Here is a 24,134-nt window from a genome sequence, read left to right as displayed (position 1 = left end):
CATAACCGGAATTATGATCGTTTTGAAATGTATAGAAAAATCACTAAACTGTGTAATAGGAACAACACAGTGCTGTAGGTCAATTACACTTAGAAAAGAAACAGAAACATGCAACAAACTCATAAAAAAAGAGATCAGATTTGTGGTTAGAGATGAGAAGGGGAAATTGATGAAGGCAGTCAAAAGGTACTACAAACTTTCAGTTGTAAGTAAGAAGGCCAACAAACACATGAAAAAATGTTCGACATCACTAATTATTAGAGAAACGCAAATAAAAACTACAGTAAGGTATCACCTCATCATGGTCAGAATAGCCATCATGGAAAAAAAAAAACCACAAACAACAAATGTTGGTGAGGGTATGGAGAAAAGGGAACCCTCTTACACTGGTGGCAGTGTAAATTAACACAACTACTATGGAAAACAGTATGGAGGGTCCTTAAAGAACTAAAACAGAATTACCCTTTGACCCAGCAATCCCACTACTGGGCATAAACCCCTAATTCAAAAAGATACATGTACTCAATGTTCACAGCAGTATATTTACAATAGTCAGGACATGGAAGCAACCTAAATGTCCATGAATTTTGGAAGATATGGTATATAGATAAAATGGAATACCACTCAGCCATAAAAAAGAATGAAGTTGAGTCATTTGCAAAGATATGGATGTACTTCGAGTGTCATACAGCTGAGGTAAGTCAGAAAGAGAAAAATATCATATATTAAGCACATATGTAGAATCTAGAAAAATGGTATTGATGATCTTATTTGCAAAGCAGAAACAGACACAGAGGTAGAAAACAAATATATGGCCACCAAGGAGGAAAGGGCAGGGGACGGGAGGAACTGGGACACTGGGACTGATACTCTACTGAGACCATACTGTGGAGCACAGGGAACTCTACCTAATGCACATGGTGACCTGAACAGGAAGGCACTCCGAAGGTGGGGGGCCAGGATATATGCAGACATATGGCTGACTCATTTCGCTGTATAGTAGAAACAAACAACATTTAAACCAACTATACTCCAATAAAATTATAATTTTAAAATGATAAACAAGGACTGGAGATGCAATGTACTGTAAGGACTAGAGATGCAGTGATAAATATAATTAACACTGCTGTATGTTATACATGAAATTGTGGAGAGTAAATTATAAAGAGTTCACTTCACAAAACTCTTTTTCTATTTCTTTAATTTTGTATCTAGGCTTCAACAGTACATCAACTGAGAACTTTCAGATATATAAGCTGAATTTAGAAAAGGCAGAGGAACCAGAAATCAAACCGCCAACATCTGCTGGATCATAGAAAAAGACAATTCCAGAAAAACATCTACTTCTGCTTCATTGACTATATCCAAGCTTTTGACTGTGTGGATCATAACAAACCAAAAAATTCATAAAGAGATGGGAATATCAGACCATCTTACCTGCCCCCTGAGAAACCCACATGCAGGTCAATAAGCACCCATTAGAACTAGACACGGAACAACGAACTGGTTCAAAATTGGGAAAGGAGTATGTCAAGGGTGTATATTGTCACCCTGCTTATTTAACTGATATGCAGAGTGTATCATCTGAAATGCCCAGATGGATGAGATGTTTGATCCTTGGAAGAAAAGCTATGACAAATCTAGACAGCATATTAAAAAGCAGACACATCACCCTGCCGACAAAGGTCTGTACAATCAAAGCTGTGGTTTTCCCAGCAGTCATGTATGGATGTGACAGCTGGACCATAAAGAAGGCTGAGCACCAAAGAATTGATACTTTTGAACTGTGGTCCTGGAGAAGACTCTTCAGTCCCTAGGACAGTGAGGAGATCAAACCAGTCAATTGTAAAGGAAATGAATCCTGAGTATTCATTGGAAAGACTGATGCTGAAGCTTAAGCTCCAATACTTTGGCCACCTGATGCAAAGAACCAACTCACTGGAAAAGACCCCAATGCTGGGAATGACTGAAGGCAGAAGAAGGGAGTGACAGAGGATGAGATGGTTCGATGGCATCACCAACTCAACAGACGTTGAGTTTCAGCAAACTCCAGGAGATAGTGAAGGACAGGGAAGCCTGGCGTGCCACAGTCCAGGGGTCACAAAGAGTCGGACACGACTAGCATCTAAACAATACGAGATGATAGATGTTTACCAAAATTATTGTGATAATTATTTCATGATATAAGTCAAATCATTATGCTGTACATCTTAAATTTATACAGTCCTGTATTGTCAATTATATCCCATTAAAACTGGAAGAAAAAAAAAAGGAGACAAAAAAATTGGCATCTGGCATTAAGACCCACCTAAGCACACAAGAGGTTCCAATCCATTTTCAGTACCTCAGTCTTTAATAAACAGCCAAACCTTTCAGAAAACCCTCTACTATAAAAACAGTTTAAATCTAAGAAACAGAAGTAAACAAACATTAGAGAAACAAGAAGAGTTTATGAAGGACTATAATATTCCTAGAGTTAGAAGACAGTGAAGCCATGAAACAACAATAACAAAAAAAATAGATGATTTAAAAAACAGATATTCAGAGACTTAAAAAGAGCTCTTAAATAAAAACATACAGAGGACAAGGAAATTTTATAAGATAGGTGGGAGATAAGACTGAGACAATATCCAAGTGAATAACTGGTAAAGACGTAGAAAATAGAGAAAACAACTCGACTGAATTTGTACCTGAGCAGTACCATATCCATGTTGTGGCAGGTAATTTTTCAGTTAATGTCTGTGTCTCCTGCCAGACTCTAAGCTATAAGAGTAGCTATAAGAGTACTCACCACTGCACTCTCAGTAGCCATGTAATGCACAACACTGACTCAATAAATATTTCTGGAACAAATGAATGAAACAAAACATCTGTTCCCTTAATATTATTGTAACTTTACTGACTTACAGTTGTTTAAAAACATACTTAAATGACATTACAATAAAAGTAATTTAAGAAAAAACATGGATTATATGTAACTTTGTCTCTTAGAAAAACTACTCAAGTTTGGAAAACACTGTGCTACTCTATGAACAGTTCCATTCTATGAACCATTTCACAAAGCCTTTTTCAAAGGCAGCATGAGAAGGGTACAAAATAAGTAAGCACAAGTGACATATATAAACCAACCTTTCTAACAACAAGAAAAACTACATGCATCACTGAAACTGGTTGTACTCACAATTTTCAGCTCTGCCACTTCTGACTGGAGTCGAGGAGCAGCCCAAATCAATGTAGACACAGATTCAGCCAGACCAGAATCTAACTCCCTAATTAAGGTGGGGGAGAGGGGGGGAAATTAGTAAAATTTAATATTCTTTCAAACAAACAAAACCCCATCTGTATCACATACTTGATAACCTCCTCTAAGGCAATCTCACAAATCTCACTGAAAGTGAAAAGTGAAAGTGAAGTTGCTCAGTCATGTCCGACTCATTGTGACCCCATGGATCCGTAGCCTACCAGGCTTCTCCATCCATGAGATTTTCCAGGAAGAACACTGGAGTGGGTTGCCACTGCCTTCTCCAGATCTTCTCAACCCAGGGATTGAACCCGGGTCTCCCACATTGTAGGCAGAAGCTTTACTGTCTGAGCCACAAATTTCACTGGATCCTCACAATAACTCTAGGCTTAGAGACATTTCTGTCATCCAATTTTGGGGGAAAATCTCAAACTAAGAAACCAGCCCATGGTCACAAAGTCAGCAAATGGTTGAGCCAAGGCTCAAATTCAGGCCTCCTGATTTCAGATTTCACATTTTCAACAGTAGTCTACACTGAGATCAGGCCCTCAAGTGAGTAGTAGGAAAAATATCCTTGTGTACATGAAGTGGTAGTCCCTGAGTGCTAGCTCCCCACACACAGGAAGAGGCCAGTAACATTCCTTTCTCAAATTCCAGAGGTGATTTGATTTAATCTTCAAATCAGAATACCTTACTTCATTATAGTTCTACAAAATGAAAAATATCTAGAGGTCTACTGAATAACACTGTGCCAACAGTTAAATAGTACTGTACTGAGTGCTTAAAAATGTTTAAGAACTGACTTCCCTGGTGGTTCAGTGGTTGAGAATCTACCTGCCAACGCAGGGGATACACGTTTGATCCCTGGTCCTGGAATATTTCACAAGCCACGAAGTAACCAAGCCCATGTGCCACAACTACTATGCACAAGAGCTCTTGAGGCCATGCTCTGCAACAAGAGAAGCCCCCACAAAGAGAAGCCGGAGCACTGCAACCAGAGGGCAGCCCCGCTTGCCACAACTAGACAAAGCCCATGCATAGCAACAAAGACCCAAAGCAGCAAAAAATATATTTTTTTATAAAAAAATTTTTTTAAACAGTTTAAGGCAGATCTTATGTTAAGTGTTCTTATCAAAAAAAAGAGATACAAGGAAATTTCTGGAGATGACAACTGCTTTTTTAACTTACGATGATGTGTACAGCTATATATATGCCTATGGCCCAAACTCATCAAATTGTACACTTGCACACACTAAATACGTGAATTTTCTTCCAAAATCAACTACATCTCGATGAAGGGGGAAAAAAGGACAAAACGGCTTACTTCATAGACTGGATGAGGCCAAATCGAGCCAGCAGCAGGTCACAGTACAGTTCCAGGATCTCCATGGCCTCCACAAGGTAGTCTTCTCGAATAATGTGCTCCACTCGGATTCGAGCTCTTTCATCTTTCCCAGCAGCCAGATAGTCAGCAATCTCTTTCCTTGCTTTCTGGGCCAATTCCGCTAAAGCACAAATCCCACTCCAGTCACAGAGCAGTAGTACATGGGCCCTGGCCTGCAGGCAGACATCCACCCCAAAAGAGAAAAGTCGGTGTTTCTACTATATCCTAGCTCACCCTTCCTTAGCAAACTTAGGATCATCTCATCTAATCTAGAATTTGCTACCTTGTCTAGGTGAGAATAGTGTTTGTGTAGTCATTTATCTATTCCATACAGAGAGTATGCCCCTTTCCCTGTTAAAAAGTGACTCAGTCTAACTAGTCACAAAAGATAGCAGAAATGTATCCAAAACTTAGAGGATATGGCATCCCTAAGACTTCAGACTGCTAGCCTGAAAGAGCTAATAAGGTGCTAGGACTCAACCATGTATTCTAGGAAAAAAAAGGTAAGGCAAGCATGGACCACTCACTTTTTTTTTTCTCCAACAGTTTAAGACGGTTTATGACTAATCTCAAATTGACTCGTAAACGCTCAGCTTTAAATCCAGAGCCCAGCATATTGTGTTGTTCCTCCTGGGAAAAGATAAGAAGCATGGTGATTACTTTCAAGCCAAAATTAGTTCAGTAATTAAGACAAGTGAGATGGTGAATTATTTCACATTATAAACCAGAGTAATTTTTAAATTCAGATAAATAACATGATGTGACTCACATTTTTTAAAGGTCATTTGGCTGTTGTGTGGAGAATTGATTGGGGGAGGAGAATAATGGAAGTAAGAGGACCAAGGACAAGGCTATTAGAGCAGTCCAAACAAAAGATGAAAACAGCTTAGGATAGGATAGTCAGCAGTAATGGTAGAAGTGATTGCACTGAGATCTATTTTGAACACAGAGATGAAAGAACTTGGGGATGGATGAAATGAGTATCTAATCTATGTACTGGCATAGGGGTAAGGTGATAAAAAAACAGAAGCAGGAAGGCATCCTGCTGCTGCTAAGTCACTTCAGTTGTGTCTGACTCTGTGCGACCCCACAGACAGCAGCCCGCCAGGCTCCTCCGTCCCTGGGATTCTCCAGGCAAGAACACTGGAGTAGGTTGCCATTTCCTTCTCCAATCCATGAAAGTTAAAAGTGAAAGTGGAGTTGCTCAGTCGTGTCCGACTCCTAGCGACCCCATGGTCTGCACCCCACCAGGCTCCTCTGTCCATGGGATTTGCCAGGCAAGAGTACTGGAGTGGGGTGCCATTGCCTTTTCCAGGAAGGCCTCCTACTCTCTCATAAAACACAAAGGTAGTGATACGAAGAGATTATCAAATTTATATCCAAATTCATATATATTACCACCTTTAGTCCTCAAATCCTCCTACTAAGTCTCAACCTTTAGAAAAAGCTACAGCCCAAGATCACAGAAATATCATTAATATCTACTCACAAAGAAATATACAAAGGGGTAAAAAACTAAAAAAAAACTTTATGTATTAATATAAAATTCAACAACAAGGATAAACAATAGGATCCTACTGTACAACACGAAGAACTAAATTCAGTATATCCTATGATAAACCATAATGGAAAAGAATTTTTAAATAAGAAAGTATATGTACAAAAATCACATTGCTGTACAGCAGAAATTGAAACTGTAAATCAACTATACTTCAGTTAAAATTAAGAACAAAAACCAAAATAAAATAAATTCGACAAGAGAAGGCTATTATTTACCAAGACTTTTGCTGAATAGCTGAGTTACAGTCAACAAAACCACTCCTGTATCATCTACAAGACTTTAGGGTATAACACTGTGCATTGACCACTATGCATTCTCTATCAACACAGCACTATTTCTATTAATTACGGACGTGAACTTCAAAACGTAACATTCAAACAAAAAGTGAAGAGCAAAAGTGCTAGTCAGTCCCGACCGACTCTGATCCTTTGGACTATACCCTACCAGGCTCCTCAGTCCATGGGGTCGTCCAGACAAGAGTGCTGGAGTCGGCTGCCACGCCCTACACTAGAGCATCTTCCTGACTCAGGAATCGAACCCACATCTCCTGTGTCTGCTGCATTGGCAGGCAGGTTCTTTACCCACTGAGCCATCAGTCAATCCCAACATCCAAACAAAGGCTAGGTCTAACACAGTAGGAGGGGTGCAATCACAATAAAATCAAATCCCATAGCCACCAGGTGGGTGACCCACAGACTGCAGAACAATAATACCAAAGAAGTTCTGAGCCCCACACCAGGCTTCCCAGCCTGGAGAACCCCCAAGGAATCTGGCATTGAGGGCCAGTATGATTTGATTATAGGACTTCCAGAGGACTGGGGGGAAACAGAGACTCCAGTCTTGGAGGACACAAACAGAATTTTGCACACAGCAAGACCAAGAGGAGAGGGGCAGTAACCACACAGGAGATTAAACCAAAACTAACTGCTAGTGGAGGAGGGCCTCCTGTGGAGATGTGGATCAGCAGGGGCTGACCACAGGGATAGGGGCACAGGAAGGTCCCCCCTGGTGTAAATCCTCTTATAGCTAAAGAGACAGGAATAACAGACCACCTTACCTGCCTCCTGAGAAACCTGTATCCAGGTCAAGAACTTACAGTTAGAATCAGACATGGAACAACAGACTGGTTCCAAGCTGGGAAAGGAATATATTAAGGCTGTATATTGTCACCATGCTTATTTAACTCATATGCAGAGTACATCATGCAAAATGCTGGGAGAAACATCAATAACCTCAGAGATGCAGATGACACCACTCTTATGGCAGAAAGTGAAGAGGAATTAAAGAACCTCCTGATGAAGGTCAAAGAGGAGAGTGAAAAAGCTGGCTTAAAACTCAACATTCAAAAAACAAAGATCATGGCATCCAGTCCCATCACTTCATGGCAAAAAGATGGGGAAACAATGGAAACAGTGACAGACTATTTCTCTATTTTCTTGGGCTGCAAAAATCACTGCAGACAGTGACTGAAGCCATGAAATTAAAAGACACCTGCTCCTTGGAAGAAAAGCTATGACAAATCTAGATAGCCTATTAAAAAGCACAGACATTACTTTGCCGACGAAGATCTGTCTAGTCAAAGCTAGAGTTGGACTATAAAGAAAGCTGAGTGTCGAACAATTGATGCTCTGGAACTGTAGTGTTGAAGAAGATTCTTGAAAGTCTTTTGGACAGCAAGAACTTCAAACCTGTCAATCCTAAAGGAAATCAGTCCTGAATATTCATTGGAAGAACTGATGCTGAAACTGAAGTTCCAATACTTTGGTCACCTGATGCCAAGAGCCCCCTCTTTGGATGCTGATGCTGGGAAAGATTAAAGGCAGAAGGGGATGACAAAGGACGAGATGGTTGGATGCCATCACCAACTCAATGCACATGAGTTTGAACAAGCTCTGGGAGACAGTGAAGGACAGGGAAGCCTGGCGTGCTGCAGTCCACAGAGTCACAAAGAGTTCAACAACAACGACTGAACAAGGACAGAACCCATTGACCTGCAGGCCAAACAATTACAAAGGAGGGAAGGAACCCTACCCACCAGCAGATAATTGGATTAAAGCTTTATTGAGCAAGACCTACTTTTCCTATCGCCAGTCTCTCCCTCTTAGCCTCATCAATCAGAGGGCAGACAGAAGAAAGAATAAGCACAGTCTCACAGCGGCTAAAACAAAAACCATATTACAGCATGTTAATCACGATGAAAAAGCAGAAAGGTATATCCCAGATGAAGGGACAAGATAAAATCCCAGAAAAACCACTAAATTAAGTGGAGATAGGCAACCTTCCAGAAAAAGAATTCAGAATAATGATAGTGAAGATGATCCAGATCTTGGGAAAAGAAGAGGCAAAGATTGAGAAGATGTAAGAAATATTTACCAAAGACGTACAATAACTAAAGAACAAACAGATGAATAATACACTAGAAGGAATCAACAGCAGAATAACTGAGTCAGAAGAACGGATAAATGACCTGGAGGACAGAATGATGGAAATCATTGCCACAGAACAATACAGAAAAAAGAATGAAAAGAAATGAAGACAGCCTAAGAGGCCTCTGGGACAACGTTACACACACCAGCATTCGCATTAAATGGGTCCCAGAAGGAAACAAGAGGGAGAAAAGACCTGAGAAAATATTAGAAGAGATAACAGCTGAAAACTTCCTGAACATGGAAAAGGAAATAGTCAGTCAAGTCCAGGAAACACAGACAGTCCCAGGAAGGATAAACCTAAGGAACACACCAAGACACACAGTATTCAAACTGACAAAAATTAAAGACAGAGATAAGTTATTAAAAGCAACAAGGGAAAAATGACAAATAACATACAAGGGAATTCCCATCAGGCTATCAAGTTGATTTCTCAACAAACTCTACAAACCAGAGGGAATTGGATGATATATTTAAAGTGATGAAAGGGGAAAACCTACAACCAAGAAATACTCTACCCAGCAAGATGGAGAATTCAAAAGCTTTCCAGACAAGCAAAAGTTAAGAGAATCCAGCACCACTAGCTTTACAACAAATGTTAAAGGAACTTCTCTAGGCAGGAAACACAAGAGAAAGAAAAGACCTACAGAAAATAAACCCAAAACAATTAAGAAGTAAGACCATGCATATTGATAATCACTTTAAATGTAGATATCTTAAATGTAAATGGATTAAATGCACCAACCAAAAGAGAGAGGCTGGCTGGGTGAATGAAAACATGTACATGCATACACTTCCACTTACCACACACATCACTCTGCCTGATCCCCCCAAAATTGTATGTTATTATTTTATATTGTTAAGTTAATCATGTTCCCATTATGGCTTGCAATTGTAATTACCTTTTTTGTCTGGCTATTGATTGTGAAAACTGATAAACATCTTTTACTACTGTGATTATGTAACTATTACTCACTTAATACTATTTTATCATGATTGGTGAACAGAAAAATAATATATCACCAAAACTAGGATCTAACAGAAAAATCTGTAATCACTTTTTAAGATCCAGATGCGTATCAAAATTATCTTGAAATTTTTGAAAATACAAATGCTCAGGTATTGCTTTTTTTCTTCAGTTATGTTTCCAATGACCAGTCATGTTTTAAAACAACTGGTATATGATTATCTTTAACTTTTATCTAGTTTCACTTTTTCTACTTCATATTCCAGTGCTTCCATTTCATTTAGTTTATGTTCTCCAATTTCTCCATCTCTTTTTTTTGATGTTCTTTCTCAAGCCTTTATCAAGTGAAGCTTGATAAGAAATGTTTACCAAAGACCTCCAAGCACTAAAGAACAGAGATGAACAGAAAAGCTTTCATATACATATACATATGTACAATATAGTATTAGATAGAATACATATGAATTTTTGCCTAAAACTTACAATGTTCTGATTCTACCTGTTTGAGTTAGTAGGAATAGAATGCTAGATTTCTAATTTTAAAGGTTATGCTATGCAGCAAGCAACAAAGGTTTACAACAAAGGTACAGCATAGGGAACTATAGTCAGTATCTTATAAAACCCTATCTATGATGGAAAACAATTTCAAAAATAATATATGTGTATTTGTATAACCAAATCACCTTGCTGTGTACCTGAAACATTGTGTACCTGAAACAACTATATTTCAATAAAATATACATCTTTAAAGATGGGGGGGGAGCTAGGTCTAACAAAGTAACCAAAGGACAAATCAAAAAAGATACCCAATGTAAAGACGAACATTAGGAATAGTATGTCTGCCTGTGTATAAACCCAATACCCACTATCTTCCTTCTGTGAAACTGCCCTTCAGAATACTTCATCCTTCACTTAATAATTAATCCAAGCTCTAGTTTACAATGGTAAATATCTGGGATCCATTATACTAAATTATGTTCAATCCATTTAACAAATATTACTGATTATGACGGACAATGGCTAGATGCTGGAGATTAAAACAAACAAACAAAAAAGGCACAATCCTTGTGATCAGAGAACCTTACACTCTACTGGAAAAAACAGCTAAGAAAATCTGGCAATTACAATACTATTTGCTAAGAACTATACCTCTAGAGGAGTTGTCAACTGAAAACGATTTTGCCCACAGTCATTTGGCAATGAATGAAGACTTTTGGGTTGTTGTGACTGGAGAAGATGCTACTAGCATATATAGTAGGCATCTAGAGATGCTAATATCCTACAATGAACAGGACCGTGCCTCTGCCCCAAACAAAAAAATATCTAGCCCAAAACATTAAGTGTCAAGATTAAGAAACCTACTCTACAGAAAAGACATGTAACCTACTCAGGGATGTTACAGAATTCTTTCTAGGGAGAAGGAAAAGCCTAAGCCAAACCCTGAAGGACAAACAAAATTCATAAAGTAAAAAACACGGTGTGACTATCTCAGGCAGAGTGAGTGATGCATCTAAAATCCAGGTACCAGAGAGAACGAGAAGTTTTATGAAAAACACAAGTTCAGTACAGTTGAAGTATGACATTAATTACAGTTTATGCCACCTGCCTCATAATCCTAAATTGAAAACATCAATTCAAAACTTAGATGTCAGGTGCTACAGCAAGTTCTGTGCTGCCTAGATCCATACGGTATCCTTGTTCCGAAGGCATTCATAACCAGAGACAGATGGGAAGCAGAAAGGCAGAAAAAACAGTAGCTAGGGCTGTCATTTACTCTACCAGGCACTTGCCCAAGATCAGCCAGCAACTAAATGGTTAAGAGTTCAGAATAAAATCTAAGTGCATCTGAATTCAAAATCTAAATAAACAATAGTGATAGGGATAGAAGATAGTTATACAAGTAGTTGTAGAAGTCCCAGTTAGGGGACTATAAACAGAGAAGGAAACCTAGGAAACTTTGGGAGGCCACTGTAAGTTAAAAAAAGCTATTGGAACAGTGTTCAATGAAGCAGGCTTGTTTAATCATAAAACCATAAACAAAACCACAAGATACGCCCCAGGCCATTGTTGTTGTTCAGTTACTCAGTCACGTCCGACTGTTTGCAACCCCATGGACTGCAGCACACCAGGCTTCCCTGTCCTTCACCATCTCCAGGAGCTTTCTCAAACTCATGTCCATTGAGTTTGTGATGCCATCCACCACCTCTTCCTCTGTCATCCCCTTCTCCTCGTGCCTTCAACCCTTCCCAGTATCAGGGTCTTTTCTAATAAGCCGGCTCTTTGCATCAGGTGGCCAAAGTATTAGAGCTGCAGCATCAGTCCTTCCAAAAAATACTCAGGGTTGATTGCCTTTAGGACTGACTGATTTGCTCGCCCTGCTGTCCAAGGGACTCTCAAGTCTTCTCCAACACCATAGTTCGAAAGCATCAAATTTTCGGTGAAGACGATGACATAAGAAGTAGACAGCTGATCCAAGACCTGGATCTGATTCGTACAATTGTTCATTACGTTTTCTTCCTGGTTTTTTGGACTCTTACACATGAATCAAATGTTTTTCTATCATGGGCATGATCTTATGCAAATTTTATAAATCAATCATACTGCTGGGTTGTGGTCAATTACCTGTATCCAGTACCTCTAGTTTAACTTGGTGGATTTCTCCCCTCCAAGGCTCTGATTGGCTGGCTCTTACACAGTTTATTTTAGAAGAAAGGAATTATAGCTCTGTCTGGGCTACTACTCATAATCATTAAATAAGACCAACTCATTTGGCCAAACAAACATATTTATTCTGACCCTGGCCATAAATATGAATTTTCCCTTAAGGTTAGTCAAGCTCAATAAGAGCAACAGGCTAAATCCTAGTCAAAAAAAAGAAAAAGTAAACTCTAGACTATTAAGAGGGATGCTTCCTCAGTTATGGGATGGGTTTATCTGGCTAATACCAGGCTATGGTCGGTTATCCTAAAGGCCACCCTTAATGCTGATAACAATTAAATCATACCAAAGATAATCAACCTAATAGCACTGGAAAATTAGGCTGTCTTATGAAAACTGCCAATGTACCATTTCTCATAAAAGACAGTGATTGATATGGAACAGATTGCGTCAGAAGACCAGAAATACACCTAACAGAACTAAATGGAAAAAAAAAAAAAAAAAGAACTAAATGGCCTTTGTGGGTCCAATCTATGACCCTGGCTTCCACCAGACTGGCTAGGAAGGTATACTCTAGGATTCCCTTGGGTTCAAGGCCACTTATGTACAAACTTAGATATGACTCCAGCAAATTTACCACCAATATGAACTTGATGGACCAAGAGATCTCTATTTCATTGGTATGACCACTTAGCAGCTATTTTTCCACCTTTTGTAGGACTGGAAAATGTTATTTCTCACATCGAAGCCTTACCAAAATTCACTCAAAAGGTATTGTATGATTAATGCAACCAGGCTATTAGCCCACAAAATTGAGGTCTCTGTGATAAGAAAAGCTGTCTTACAAAATCATATGGCCCTTACTATCCTTACAGCATCTTGAAGGGGCACCTGTGCTATAATTCAAACTGAATGCTGTGCTTATATACCAGATGAATCCTCTAATGGGTGCTGTTTTAGGAAGATGACTTGGTTCTGAAAGCTCATGGCTTAAATCCCTAGCTGAAACTTTAATCACGTTATTAACTGTTATTACTTATAATGTGTTTATAAGATTGCTGTCTTCTGTATTACATGATGCATAATCAGGCCTTCATCCAAATTAATGATAACTAAACATCTTGAAGAAATAGATGACATTTATAACAGAGTAATTGCAATAGTGTGATTCTAGGTATGGGAAGAGGCAACAAGGGAAATAATTCCTGGATCCTATATACAGAGACTTTTTTTATTTATAAATGGGCCCAATTCCATTGATTAGGAAATTAACACCTGGAGTGACTTTATCAACGAAGATGTTTTACCTGATCTGGGATGAGTCTCCCAACACCATGGGACAAAAACAAAAAAAGGTCATGAAATGTCTCCCAAATATGGTCGAATTTATCACCATGGGGTTCAATTCAGATCAGTCGCTTAGTCATGTCCGACTCTGCGACTCCATGGACTGCAGCATGCCAGGCCTCTCTGTCCGTCACCAACACCCGAAGTTTATTCAAACTCATGTCCATTGAGTCGGTGATGCCATCCAACCATCTCATCCTCTGTCATCCCCTTCTCCTACCGCCTTCAATCTTTCCCGACAACAGGATCTTTCCCAATGAGTCAGCTCTTCGCATCAGGTAGCCCAAAGTATTGGAGTTTCACCTTCAGCATCAGTACTTCCAATGAATATTCGGGACTGATTTCCAAACCAGGATTGACTGGCTTGATCTCCTTGAGTCCAAGGGTCTTTCAAGAGTCTTCTCCAACACCACAGTTCAAAACCATCAATTCTTCAGTACTCAGTTTTTTTTATGGTCCAGCTTTCACATCTGTACATGACTACTGGAAAAACCATAGCTTTGACTAGATGGACCTTTGTTGGCAAAGTAATGTCTCTGCTTTTTAATATGCTGTCTAGTTGGTCTAGCTTTCTTCCAAGGAGTAGGCATCTTTTAATTTTATGGCTGCAGTCACCATCTGCAGTGATTTTGGAGCCCCCTAAAAATAAAGTCTGTCACTGTTTCCACTGTTTCCCCATCTATTTCCCATGAAGTGATGGGACCGGATGCCATGATCTTCGTTTTCTGAATGTTGAGCTTTAAGCCAACTTTTTCACTCTCCTCTTTCACTTTCATCAAGAGGCTTTTTAGTTCCTCTTCACTTTCTGCCATAAGGGTGGTATCATCTGCATATCTGAGGTTATTGATATTTCTCCCGGCAATCTTGATTCCAGCTTGTGCTTCCTCCAGCCCAGTGTTTCTCTTGATGGACTCTGCATATAAGTTACATAAGCAGGGTGACAATACACAGCCTTGACGTTTATCATCCCTTTCCAATTTGGAACCAGTCTGTTGTTTCGTGTCCAGTTCTAACTGTTGCTTCCTGACCTGCATACAGATTTCTCAGCAGGTCAGGTGGTCTGGTATTCCCACCTCTTTCAGAATTTTCCACAGTTGGTTGTGGTCCGCACAGTCAATAAAGCAAAACTAGATGTTTTTCTGGAACTCTCTTCCTTTTTTGATGATCCAATGGATGCTGGCAATTTGATCTCTGGTCCTCTGCCTTTTCTAAAACCAGCTCGAACATCTAGAAGTTCATGGTTCACGTACTGTTGAAGCCTGGCTTGGAGAATTTTGAGCATTACTTTACTAGCATGTGAGATGAGTGCAACTGTGCAGTAGTTTGAACATTCTTTGGCACTGCCTTTCTCTGGGATTGCAATGAAAACTGTCCTTTTCCAGTCCTGTGGCCACTGCTAAGTTTTCCAAATTTGCTGGCATATTGAGGGCAGCACTTTCACAGCATCATCTTTTAGGATCTGAAATAGCTCAACTGGAATTCCATCACGTCCACTAGCTTTGTTTGTAGTGATGCTTCCTAAAGCCCACTTAACTTCACATTCCAGATGTCTGGCTCTAGGTGAGTGATCACACAATCGTGATTATCTGGGTCATGAAGATCTTTTTTGTATAATTTTTTGTATAGTTTCATGCAAAGATGGACACTTTGGACAGAAATGGTATGGACCTAACAGAAGCTGAAGAGATTAAGGAGAGGTGGCAAGAATACAGAGAAGAACTATTACCATGGGGAAGAGCTAGGAAATGAAAATACTTCCTGCCCTATCAATAAACAAGAAATGTCACGGCCACGGCCATCAGCGATTTCTGGCCTCCAAATGCGAATGAGGGCTCCGGAAACTGCCATCCAACAGATGCTGCCACCCCCCCAACGGTGACTGCTGGGCGGGGAGGGGGGGTGTTGATACAAAAAAGCAGCCATCTGCCACTTCTTCAGGTGAACAAGGAAACAATTTAGCCCTGGGTAGATGAGGTGCATATGAAAGGAATGAATTCAGTGAATCCAGAGGCTTGCCTCTTCCCATACACAGAATGCGAAACTCCTTAACTTGATAACCTCATCTCTGATGTTCAAACTGCCTGCTCCCTTTGTTAGAAACTTGTTCATAGCCTCATTTCCCCTCCTGCCTCCTTAGAACAGTCTCTCAGAACTGAGGTGCTGTCTCCTGGACTACAGTCCTCATTTTGCCCCAAACAAAACATAACTAGCAACTCTCAAGCTGTGCATATTTTTTAGTCAACACCTATATGTAAACTCTTTTCAAATCTAAGGAATTTGGACTAACACTAAAACCAAATCTACCTCAGATGTAATTTGGAATTTCTATCAAAAAACAAGTAATATAAATAAATTCATTTGCCTCCTTAGAAAAGTAAAATGTTAACTCCTCAGTAAACATTATCTGAATGGGTAACTAAAGTGGCTAGACACTGAAAGACACATCACAGAGAGACAGGTAATAACGGGTAGCTTTAGTAACATGAAAAAACTCTGGAGGGTATAAAGACACCTCTATTTCACATATTTGTCAAAGATGGGTCAACATCCACAAATGCTAGTTTGGGACCCTGCTCAAACAGCATGGGAACAAAAGGAACCCAAACAATCACATGATCAGGGACTTAGGTGCTAAAATTTCCTGAAAGAGGAACTGAATGTTTTATGCTACAAATATAAATCCAACATTGTGAAGGAAGCTGAAAATCCCAAAGAGGTGTCTGTATTTCACAGTGAATCTTTTGGCTGGGAATGTAAGGAGAGACGTTCTCTCCCCCCAAAACCCTACTGTAAACCTACTACAGAAAGTAGATAAAAATAAACCTAGATTATTAATCTTATGATTCAGGAATAACATCTTTCAGATTTACAAAAGTAAAATCATAAGGCCCCTTTAAAGGAGTCTAACAATCAGGGTACCAGCTAGAAACACACAGTATCCACACCTGGTTAAACTGAGGAGAATTCAATAAAGATACTACTTATAAAGATGTGGGTAACATTTAAAGAAAAGAACAAAGGATAATGAATTGCCCCAGAACCATAAATACATCTAGGCCTGAATGGGCAAGATGAAGACGTGGAACCTGGGGAGGGTAGCTATCCAGAAAGGGCCACCAGCAAAGAATTACACTGGTGGAGGCGCAGACAATTTGCACCTCATTCCTCCTGCAGGTCCATCTATCCCTTAACTGGAAGCCAGGAAGCAAAGGGGCCCACATACACAGTACACAGAATAAGACTCCAGGGATACAGATCAGACGGGAGAAAAAAGTATGTGGCTTTGGGGGTGAAACCAGAAGATATCCAGCCAAAGCCTTGATTTTTACACAAAACCAAAGAAGCCAGGAACTAGATCTAACAAATTTGATACACCAATAAAGTGGCAGTGAGTTTATCAGTTTTTCTCTCTGGTACTTCCTAGATGCAAGGCAGTCTGAAACCAGAAGTGAGCACTGACACAGGGAAGTATGAATAGCAAGAGAAGCTCAACTCTCTAGTCCTGTCTTGAGAAGCCAGAAAGAGGATCCCTGGTAGGGAGAGACTGAGTGAAATACACCAAATCAGTAAAGTCAAGTCACAGAAAAAAACAATCAACGTACATCAACGCTGAGATCATACAGTTGCTGGAATTAATTGACAAAGGCTTTAAAGCAGCTACTGTAAAAATATTTCAACAATTCAACCACACTTCAATTAAAAAAAAAATTTAGGAAACACTGCAACAAGTAAGGGCAAATACTCTTGAATGACTAGAAAATCTCAGTAAAGAAACAAAAAACATCAAGAGGAAACAATTTTTTTTTTGGCCCTCTGTGCACCTTGCGAGATCTTCGTTCCTCAACAGAGATCAAAACCAGCCCCTAAACCCAGGTCCTGGTGGTGAAAGCACTGAGTCAGAACCACTGGATCACCAGGGAATTCCTGAGGAAACAAACTTTAGAACTGAAAAATACAATCATCAAAAGAGGGGTTTCTCTGGTGGCTCAGTGGTAAATAATCTGCTTGTCAATGCAGGAGACATGGGTTTGATCCCTGACTTGGGAAGATCCCCTATACCACAGAGCGACTAAACCTGTGCACCACAGCTATTGAGGCTGTGCTTTAGAGCTGGGGAACTGTGACTACTGAAGCCTGCATGATCTAGAGCCTGTGCTCCACAACAAAAGAAGCCACCTCAATGAGAAGTTCCCACACAGCAACAAGAGAGTAGCCCCTGCTTGCCTCAATTAGGGAAAAGACAACACAGCATTAAAGACCCAGCACAGTCAAAAATAAATAAAATCTGTTTTTTAAAAATGTTAAAAACTCACTCTATGGGCTGGATAGCAGAAAGAAAATAACAATGGAAACTGCCAATGCACTTGAACATAGATCAATACTAAGTATTCAATATGAAAAAGAGATTTTAAAAAGACACTGAAAGAAGTGATCAGTCTCATATATCTGTAGAAATAGCAAAGGGTCTAACATTGCATCATCAGAATCTCAGAAGGATGGGAGAAACAGTTTGGTACCCAAAAACTTTTGGAAAAATATTGGGTGAAAACTCTCCCAATTTAGCAAAATAAATAAATCTACAGGCTAAAAACTCAGAGCGCTCTGAACTGAATAATCCCGAAGAAATGTATGCTCAGAATCATCTTAATCAAACTGCTGAAAACTGAAGACAAATTTTTAAAATACTGAAAGCAGCCAAAGAAAAACACATTACCTATAGATCATCTATTCAAATAACAAGACTTCCCATCAGAAACCACAGAGACCAAAAGGAAGTACGACCAGAGAAGAATTGTCAACCCAGAATTCTATACCCAGTGAAAATACCCTTCAGAAATACAGGGGGAATGAATCACTCTCTGGTTTTTCCAGGTAGTTCAGTGGTAAAGAATCTACCTCCCAATGCAGGAGACACAGGAGATGCAACTTCCATCCCTGAGTCAGGAATACCCTCTGGAGGAGGAAATGGCAATGCACTCCAGTATTCTTGCTGGGAAACTCCCATGGACAAAGGAGCCTGGTAGGCTATAGTCCATTAGGTCGCAAAGAGTCGGATACTACTCAGCACACACACAAGTTACTCTCAGATGAGGGAACATTAATAAGAAAACTTGGAACACTAAAATAAAGGAAGAAATGGCAAATATTTATATCTTACATTACAGAAATGGCAAATATCTGGGTAAATACAACAGATGACTGTTCTCTTCTGCCTCTTAAAAGGTACTTGACAGTTAAAAGCAAACTAACAACACTGACGGGTTTTTTTCAACACATGTAAACATAATACATAAGATAACCACAACATAATAGTATAAACGGATAGGGAGCAAGGTAAAGGGACCTACATGATATTTCTATTAATATATTCCACAAGAAGTGATAAAATACTAAGTAGATTGTGAAAAGTTAAGTATGTCCACTGTAATTCCTAGACTGACCAGTAAAACATACTATATTGAAAAAAGACTAAAAAGCTGAACAAGTTTTAAACTTGATGACTAAATTGTTCAAATAACCCAAGATAAGGCATGCAAGCAGAAAAAGAAATGAAAAACATAAAACAAATAATAAAGTGGTAGACCTAAATTCAAATATACTAAAATTACATAAGTAGAAATTATCTAAACATGACAATTTAAAAAACAGATTGTCAGAATTGTTACTATGTATGGTGACAGATGTTAACTAGGCTTACCAGATGGTTCAAAAAATGATCAAACTATATACTGCCAAGATTAAATTCACATCAATAACGTAAAAAGGTTAATAGGATGAAAAAAAGTATATCATGCAAACAGTAGTCAAAATAAAGCTGAAAGTTGTACCTTTCAACCCCCTCCACCCATTTCATTACAAACTTCCAGTTATAAAATACTGTAAATGAGTCATGGGATGTTATGTACAATGTGGTATGGTGACTATGATTAATACTGTATTACATATTTTGAACTTCGGGGTTGCAGATGATTCTTGAGTCCCTTGGACAGAAAGGAGATCAAACCAGTCAATCCTAAAGGAAATCAACCCTGAATATTCATTGGAAGGACTGATGCTGAAGCTCCAATATTTTGGCCACCTGATGCGAAGAACTAACTCATTAGAAAAGATCCTGATCCTGGGAAAGATTGAGGGCAGGAGAAGGGGACGACAGAGGACAAGATGGTTGGACGGCATCACCGACTCAATGGACAGGAGTCTAGGCAAGCTCTGGGAGATGAAGGACAGGGAAGCCTGGCATGCTGCAGTCCAAGGGGTCACAGAGTCAGAGACAACTGAGAAACTGAACAACAACAAATTACAAAGCTACTAAGAAAAAAAAATTTCTTTTTCATTTTTTTGGCCCTGCTGCCGGGCATGTGGGATGTGGGATCTTAAGTTACCCGACCAGAGATTGAACCTGCACCCCCTGCAATAGAAATGCAGAGTCTTAACCACTGGATTGCCAGGGAAATGCCAAGAGAATGAATCTTAAAAGTTCTCATCAAAAGAGGAAAAAACTGTAACTATGTATGGTGACAGATGTTAACTAGACTTACTGATGGCATCAGTGACTCAATGGACATGAATTTGAGCAAACTCCAGGAGACAGAGGACAAGGAAGCCTAGTGTCGCAAAGAGTTGGACTCAACTTAGAGACTGAACAACAAAAACTTAATGTGGTAATCATTTTGCAATACATACAAATATCAAATCATTATGCTGTACACCTGAAACTAATAACAAGTTATATATCAATAATACTTCAACTTTAAAAAAAGCTGAAGGGGCTATACTGTTAGACAAAGTAGACTTCAGCAAGAAGAACTAGGGATACAAAGGGATATTATATAATATATAATCACAGAAGGGTGAATTTAAAAAGAAAATGTAACAATCTAATAGTGAATGCAACCTAATAGTGAATGCACAATAAAGCTTCAAAATACAAGGAACAACAAAAGAGAGACAGGGCAGGACAAAGAAACAAATCCTTAACTGTAGTTGGACACCTCAACATATTTATTTCCCTTTGAAATTTCTTAAACTAGCAGACAGAATATCAGCAAGAGTACAGAACTGAACACCAATAATAACCAACTATATCTCACTGACATTTACAGAACACTCCACTCAACATAGCAATCCACAGGGAACATTTATGAACATAGACCACATCCTGGGTTACAAAACAAGCTCTAACAAATTAAACAGAACTGAAGTGAAGTCACACAAGGTATATTCTTTAACTGCAATGGAAATTAACCTAAAATCAGTAATAAGAAAGATAACAATATCTCCAAACACTTGTAAATTAAACACTATACTTCTAAATAATACATGTCAAAGAGGAAGTTTCAAGTGGAAATTATTTTTTAAAGTTTAAACTGCAAAAAAATGAAAATTAAAATATAACATCAAAATGTGTGTGTGAAGCTAAAGCAGTGCTTGGGGAAATTTTACAATTTTAAATGCTCACATTAGAAAAGAAGGAAGGTCTGAGGGGCAGTTTTTCGAGGCAGAAGCCTGGTGTCTCTCTCTTTGCCTGACAAAGCAATAAAGTTATTCTTTTCTACTTCCTGTCCCCGCCCCCGAAAAGAAAGGTCTCAAATTAGTAAACTAAGCTTCCACAAGTAACCCTAAAAAGAGAAAAATTAACCCAAAGCAAGCAGAAAGAAACAAAAGGTAAAAACCAATGAAACTAAAAAGAGGAAAATCAATGAAATCAAACACAGGTTCTTTAGAAAGATTAAGGACGGAAGTGGCAGGGGACACACACATTACCGGTATCAGGACTGAAAAAGAGGGATATCATTACAGGGCCTATAAATATTAAAAGGGACATTATTACTAACTTGGGCTTCCCAAATGATGCAGCAGTCAAGAACCCGCCTACCAATGCAGGAGCCCAAGAGATGTGGGTTATGAAGAGTCCCTGGAGTAGAAAATGGCATCCCACTGCAGTATTCTTCCCTGGAAAATTCCATGGACAGAGAAGCCTGAAGCACTACATTTCATGGGGTCACAGAGTCAGACACAATTGAACACAAGTACACACACGTATTACTAACTTACACCTATAAATACGAGACAAAATGGACAAATCTGTTAGAAATGCAATTTACCAAAACTGACGCATAAAGGAACGATATTCAACATTTGTAATAACCTATAACAGAAAAGAATCTGAAAAAGTAAATATATGAATGACAATCACTTTGCAGTACATCTGAAACTAACACAACATTGTAAGTCAACTACAATTGAAAAAAAAAAAAAAAGCCGGACTTCCTTGCTGGTACAGTGACTAGGAATCTGCCTACCAATGCAGGGGACATGAGTTTGATCCCTGGTCTGGAAGATTTCACATGCCACGGAGCAACTAAGCCAGTGCACCACAACCACTGAAGCCTGAGCACTCTAGGGCCCTTGAGTGACAACTACTGAGCCCCCATGCTGCAGCTACTGAAGCCCAAGAGCCTAGAACCTGTCCTTCAAAACAAGAGAAGCCACCACAATGAGAAGTACATGCAGCACAACTAAAGTAGCCCCCACTCATCGCAACTAGAGAAAGCCCAAGTGCAGCAATGAAGCCGCAGCGCAACCAAAAAGTAAAATAAGCAATTCTTTTTTAAACTAACTCAAAAGAAATACAAAATATAACTGCCCCTTATACATGACAAAAATTGAATCTAAAATTAAGAACCATTCCAAAAGAAAATCCAGGCCCAAGTGGCTTCTCTGTTAAACATTTAAGGAAATTCTATCAAATACTTAAGGAAACTTAGCACCGATATTTACATGAACCCTCACACCTCAAGGGCTTCCCAGATGGCTCAGTTGTAAAGAATCCACCTGCCAAGCACGGTCCCTGGGTCAGGAAGATCTCCTGGAGAAGGAAATGGCAACCCACTCCAGTATTCTTGCCTGGAGGAGCCTGGTGGGCTACAGTCCAAGGGGTCACAAAAGAGCAGGACACTAGACTTAGAATCCAAAAACAACAACATCCCTCAAAAAGCTAGTATGAGGATTAAATGAAAATTTGTGGATTTTAGGGCATTTCCTAGAGGTCCAATGGCTAGGACTCCACACTTTTCACTGACTAGAGCCAGAGTCAATTCCTGGTGGGGGTACTAAGATTCTGCAAGCCCTGGAAGGTGGCAAAAAAATAAGTAAAACTCCAGTCAACAGACCCATACTTATAGTTCAGAATCCACCTGCCAACACAGGGGACATGGGTTCAATCCCTGGTGCATAAAGATCCCACAAGCTGTGGGGCAACTAAGCCCACCATGCCACAACGACTGAAGCCCAGACGCCCTAGAGCCTATGCTCCGCTGCAAGAGAGGCCACCACAATGGGACACCAGCACACTGCAACCAGAGGAACCCGCTCGCTGCAGCTAGAGAAAGCCAGCGCACAGCAATGAAGACTCAGCGCAGCCAAAAACAAACACCTTTAAAACAAAGATAGCTGATAAACAAACTTTTTAAAAACTGAAGACTAGGACTCCCTGGTAGTCCAGTGGTTAAGAATCTGCCTGCCAATGCAGGAGACACAGGTTCAATCCGTGGTCTGAGAAGATGCCACATGCCTCAGTGCAGCTAAGCTCAAGCGCCACAACTGCTAATTTAACAAACAAAAAAAACGAAGAATACTTGATGTACAATATAAGTTACAGGTATACAATACAGTGGCTCACAATTTTTAAAGGTTATACTCCATTATTACATGGAATTTTATATCTTTGGGATTAAATAAAAAGTTAAATATATATTTGCATCTTTTTTCCCTTGCTTTAACTGTTTCAACCTCTTTGGAGGATTTCAGCTGTAATCAATTTAGCTCTTCTCAAGGTTGCTGCTGCTTTTAGTATGCCATGTCTGACTTTTCTCAAAGCACACACTATTTCTAAGGTTCCACTGTTATTCCCACACTGTCTCATACAGTACTTAGTACAAAGCTGTCACTCGTTTATTATGTTAATAGTAAATTTAACTAAAAATAAGTCTTTTTTTGAGCTCCACAAACTTACAGCCTCTAGTTTTGTTTTAGATTTAAGGAAAGGAAAATAATTTGCCAAAATACTTTGTCAACTTGAGTTCTGAGGATTTTCAACTTTCAGAAATTAGACTCCTACAAAAACTAATCATTAAGGACAATGACACTAAACCACAAGGTATTAACTATTATTTTTATTTAGGACATGTCCAAAATAATTACCAATGTATGTAAAAAAAAAATTAGATTCAAAGCTTATCTAATAAAAGATCAATTTAATTATCATTTCAGGATTTTTTTTTTTTTTCTTTTGGCCCTGCCTTGAAGCTTGCAGTATCTTAATTCCTCAACCAGGGAGGCAACTCATGTCCTGGCAGTAAAACCACCAAGTCCTAACCCCTGAACTGCCAGGGAATTCTTCCAACTCAGGATTTGAACTTGTGTTTCCAAAGCTACCATCAACTTTGTATCCTGAATGATTCAGAATACTAATTTTAGGAATAACCTAAAAGTTAATAAACTATTCTGGTCAAGTCACTATTTTATACATATACAAATAATTATATACA

General features: G+C 39.2%; 1 protein-coding gene across 5 annotated transcripts in view; it reads right to left on the bottom strand.

Annotated features, from left to right (window-relative positions):
• The window catches only part of IST1 (IST1 factor associated with ESCRT-III), a 36,094-nt gene that overhangs the window by 8,265 nt on the left and 3,695 nt on the right, over positions 1-24,134 (bottom strand). For 2 of the 5 annotated variants that reach the window (XM_040253196.1, XM_040253197.1), the window contains exons 2-4: positions 5,153-5,255; positions 4,566-4,746; positions 3,182-3,269 (exon numbers count right to left, since the gene is read on the bottom strand). In XM_040253196.1, the coding sequence (XP_040109130.1) occupies positions 3,182-3,269; positions 4,566-4,746; positions 5,153-5,240 (357 nt within the window). In that variant the 5' untranslated portion in view covers positions 5,241-5,255. Of the gene's footprint in view, positions 1-3,181; positions 3,270-4,565; positions 4,799-5,148; positions 5,256-24,134 lie in introns of all 5 variants that reach the window. The other 3 variants (XM_040253198.1, XM_040253200.1, XM_040253199.1) reach the window with 3 other exon arrangements.

Source organism: Oryx dammah, unplaced genomic scaffold, assembly GCF_014754425.2.
Source record: "Oryx dammah isolate SB20612 unplaced genomic scaffold, SCBI_Odam_1.1 HiC_scaffold_13, whole genome shotgun sequence".
In the NCBI taxonomy this organism is placed as follows: Eukaryota; Metazoa; Chordata; class Mammalia; order Artiodactyla; family Bovidae; genus Oryx; species Oryx dammah.
The sequence above is the reverse complement of the archived record's forward strand: the minus strand, read 5'-3'. Positions and strand labels throughout refer to the sequence as shown.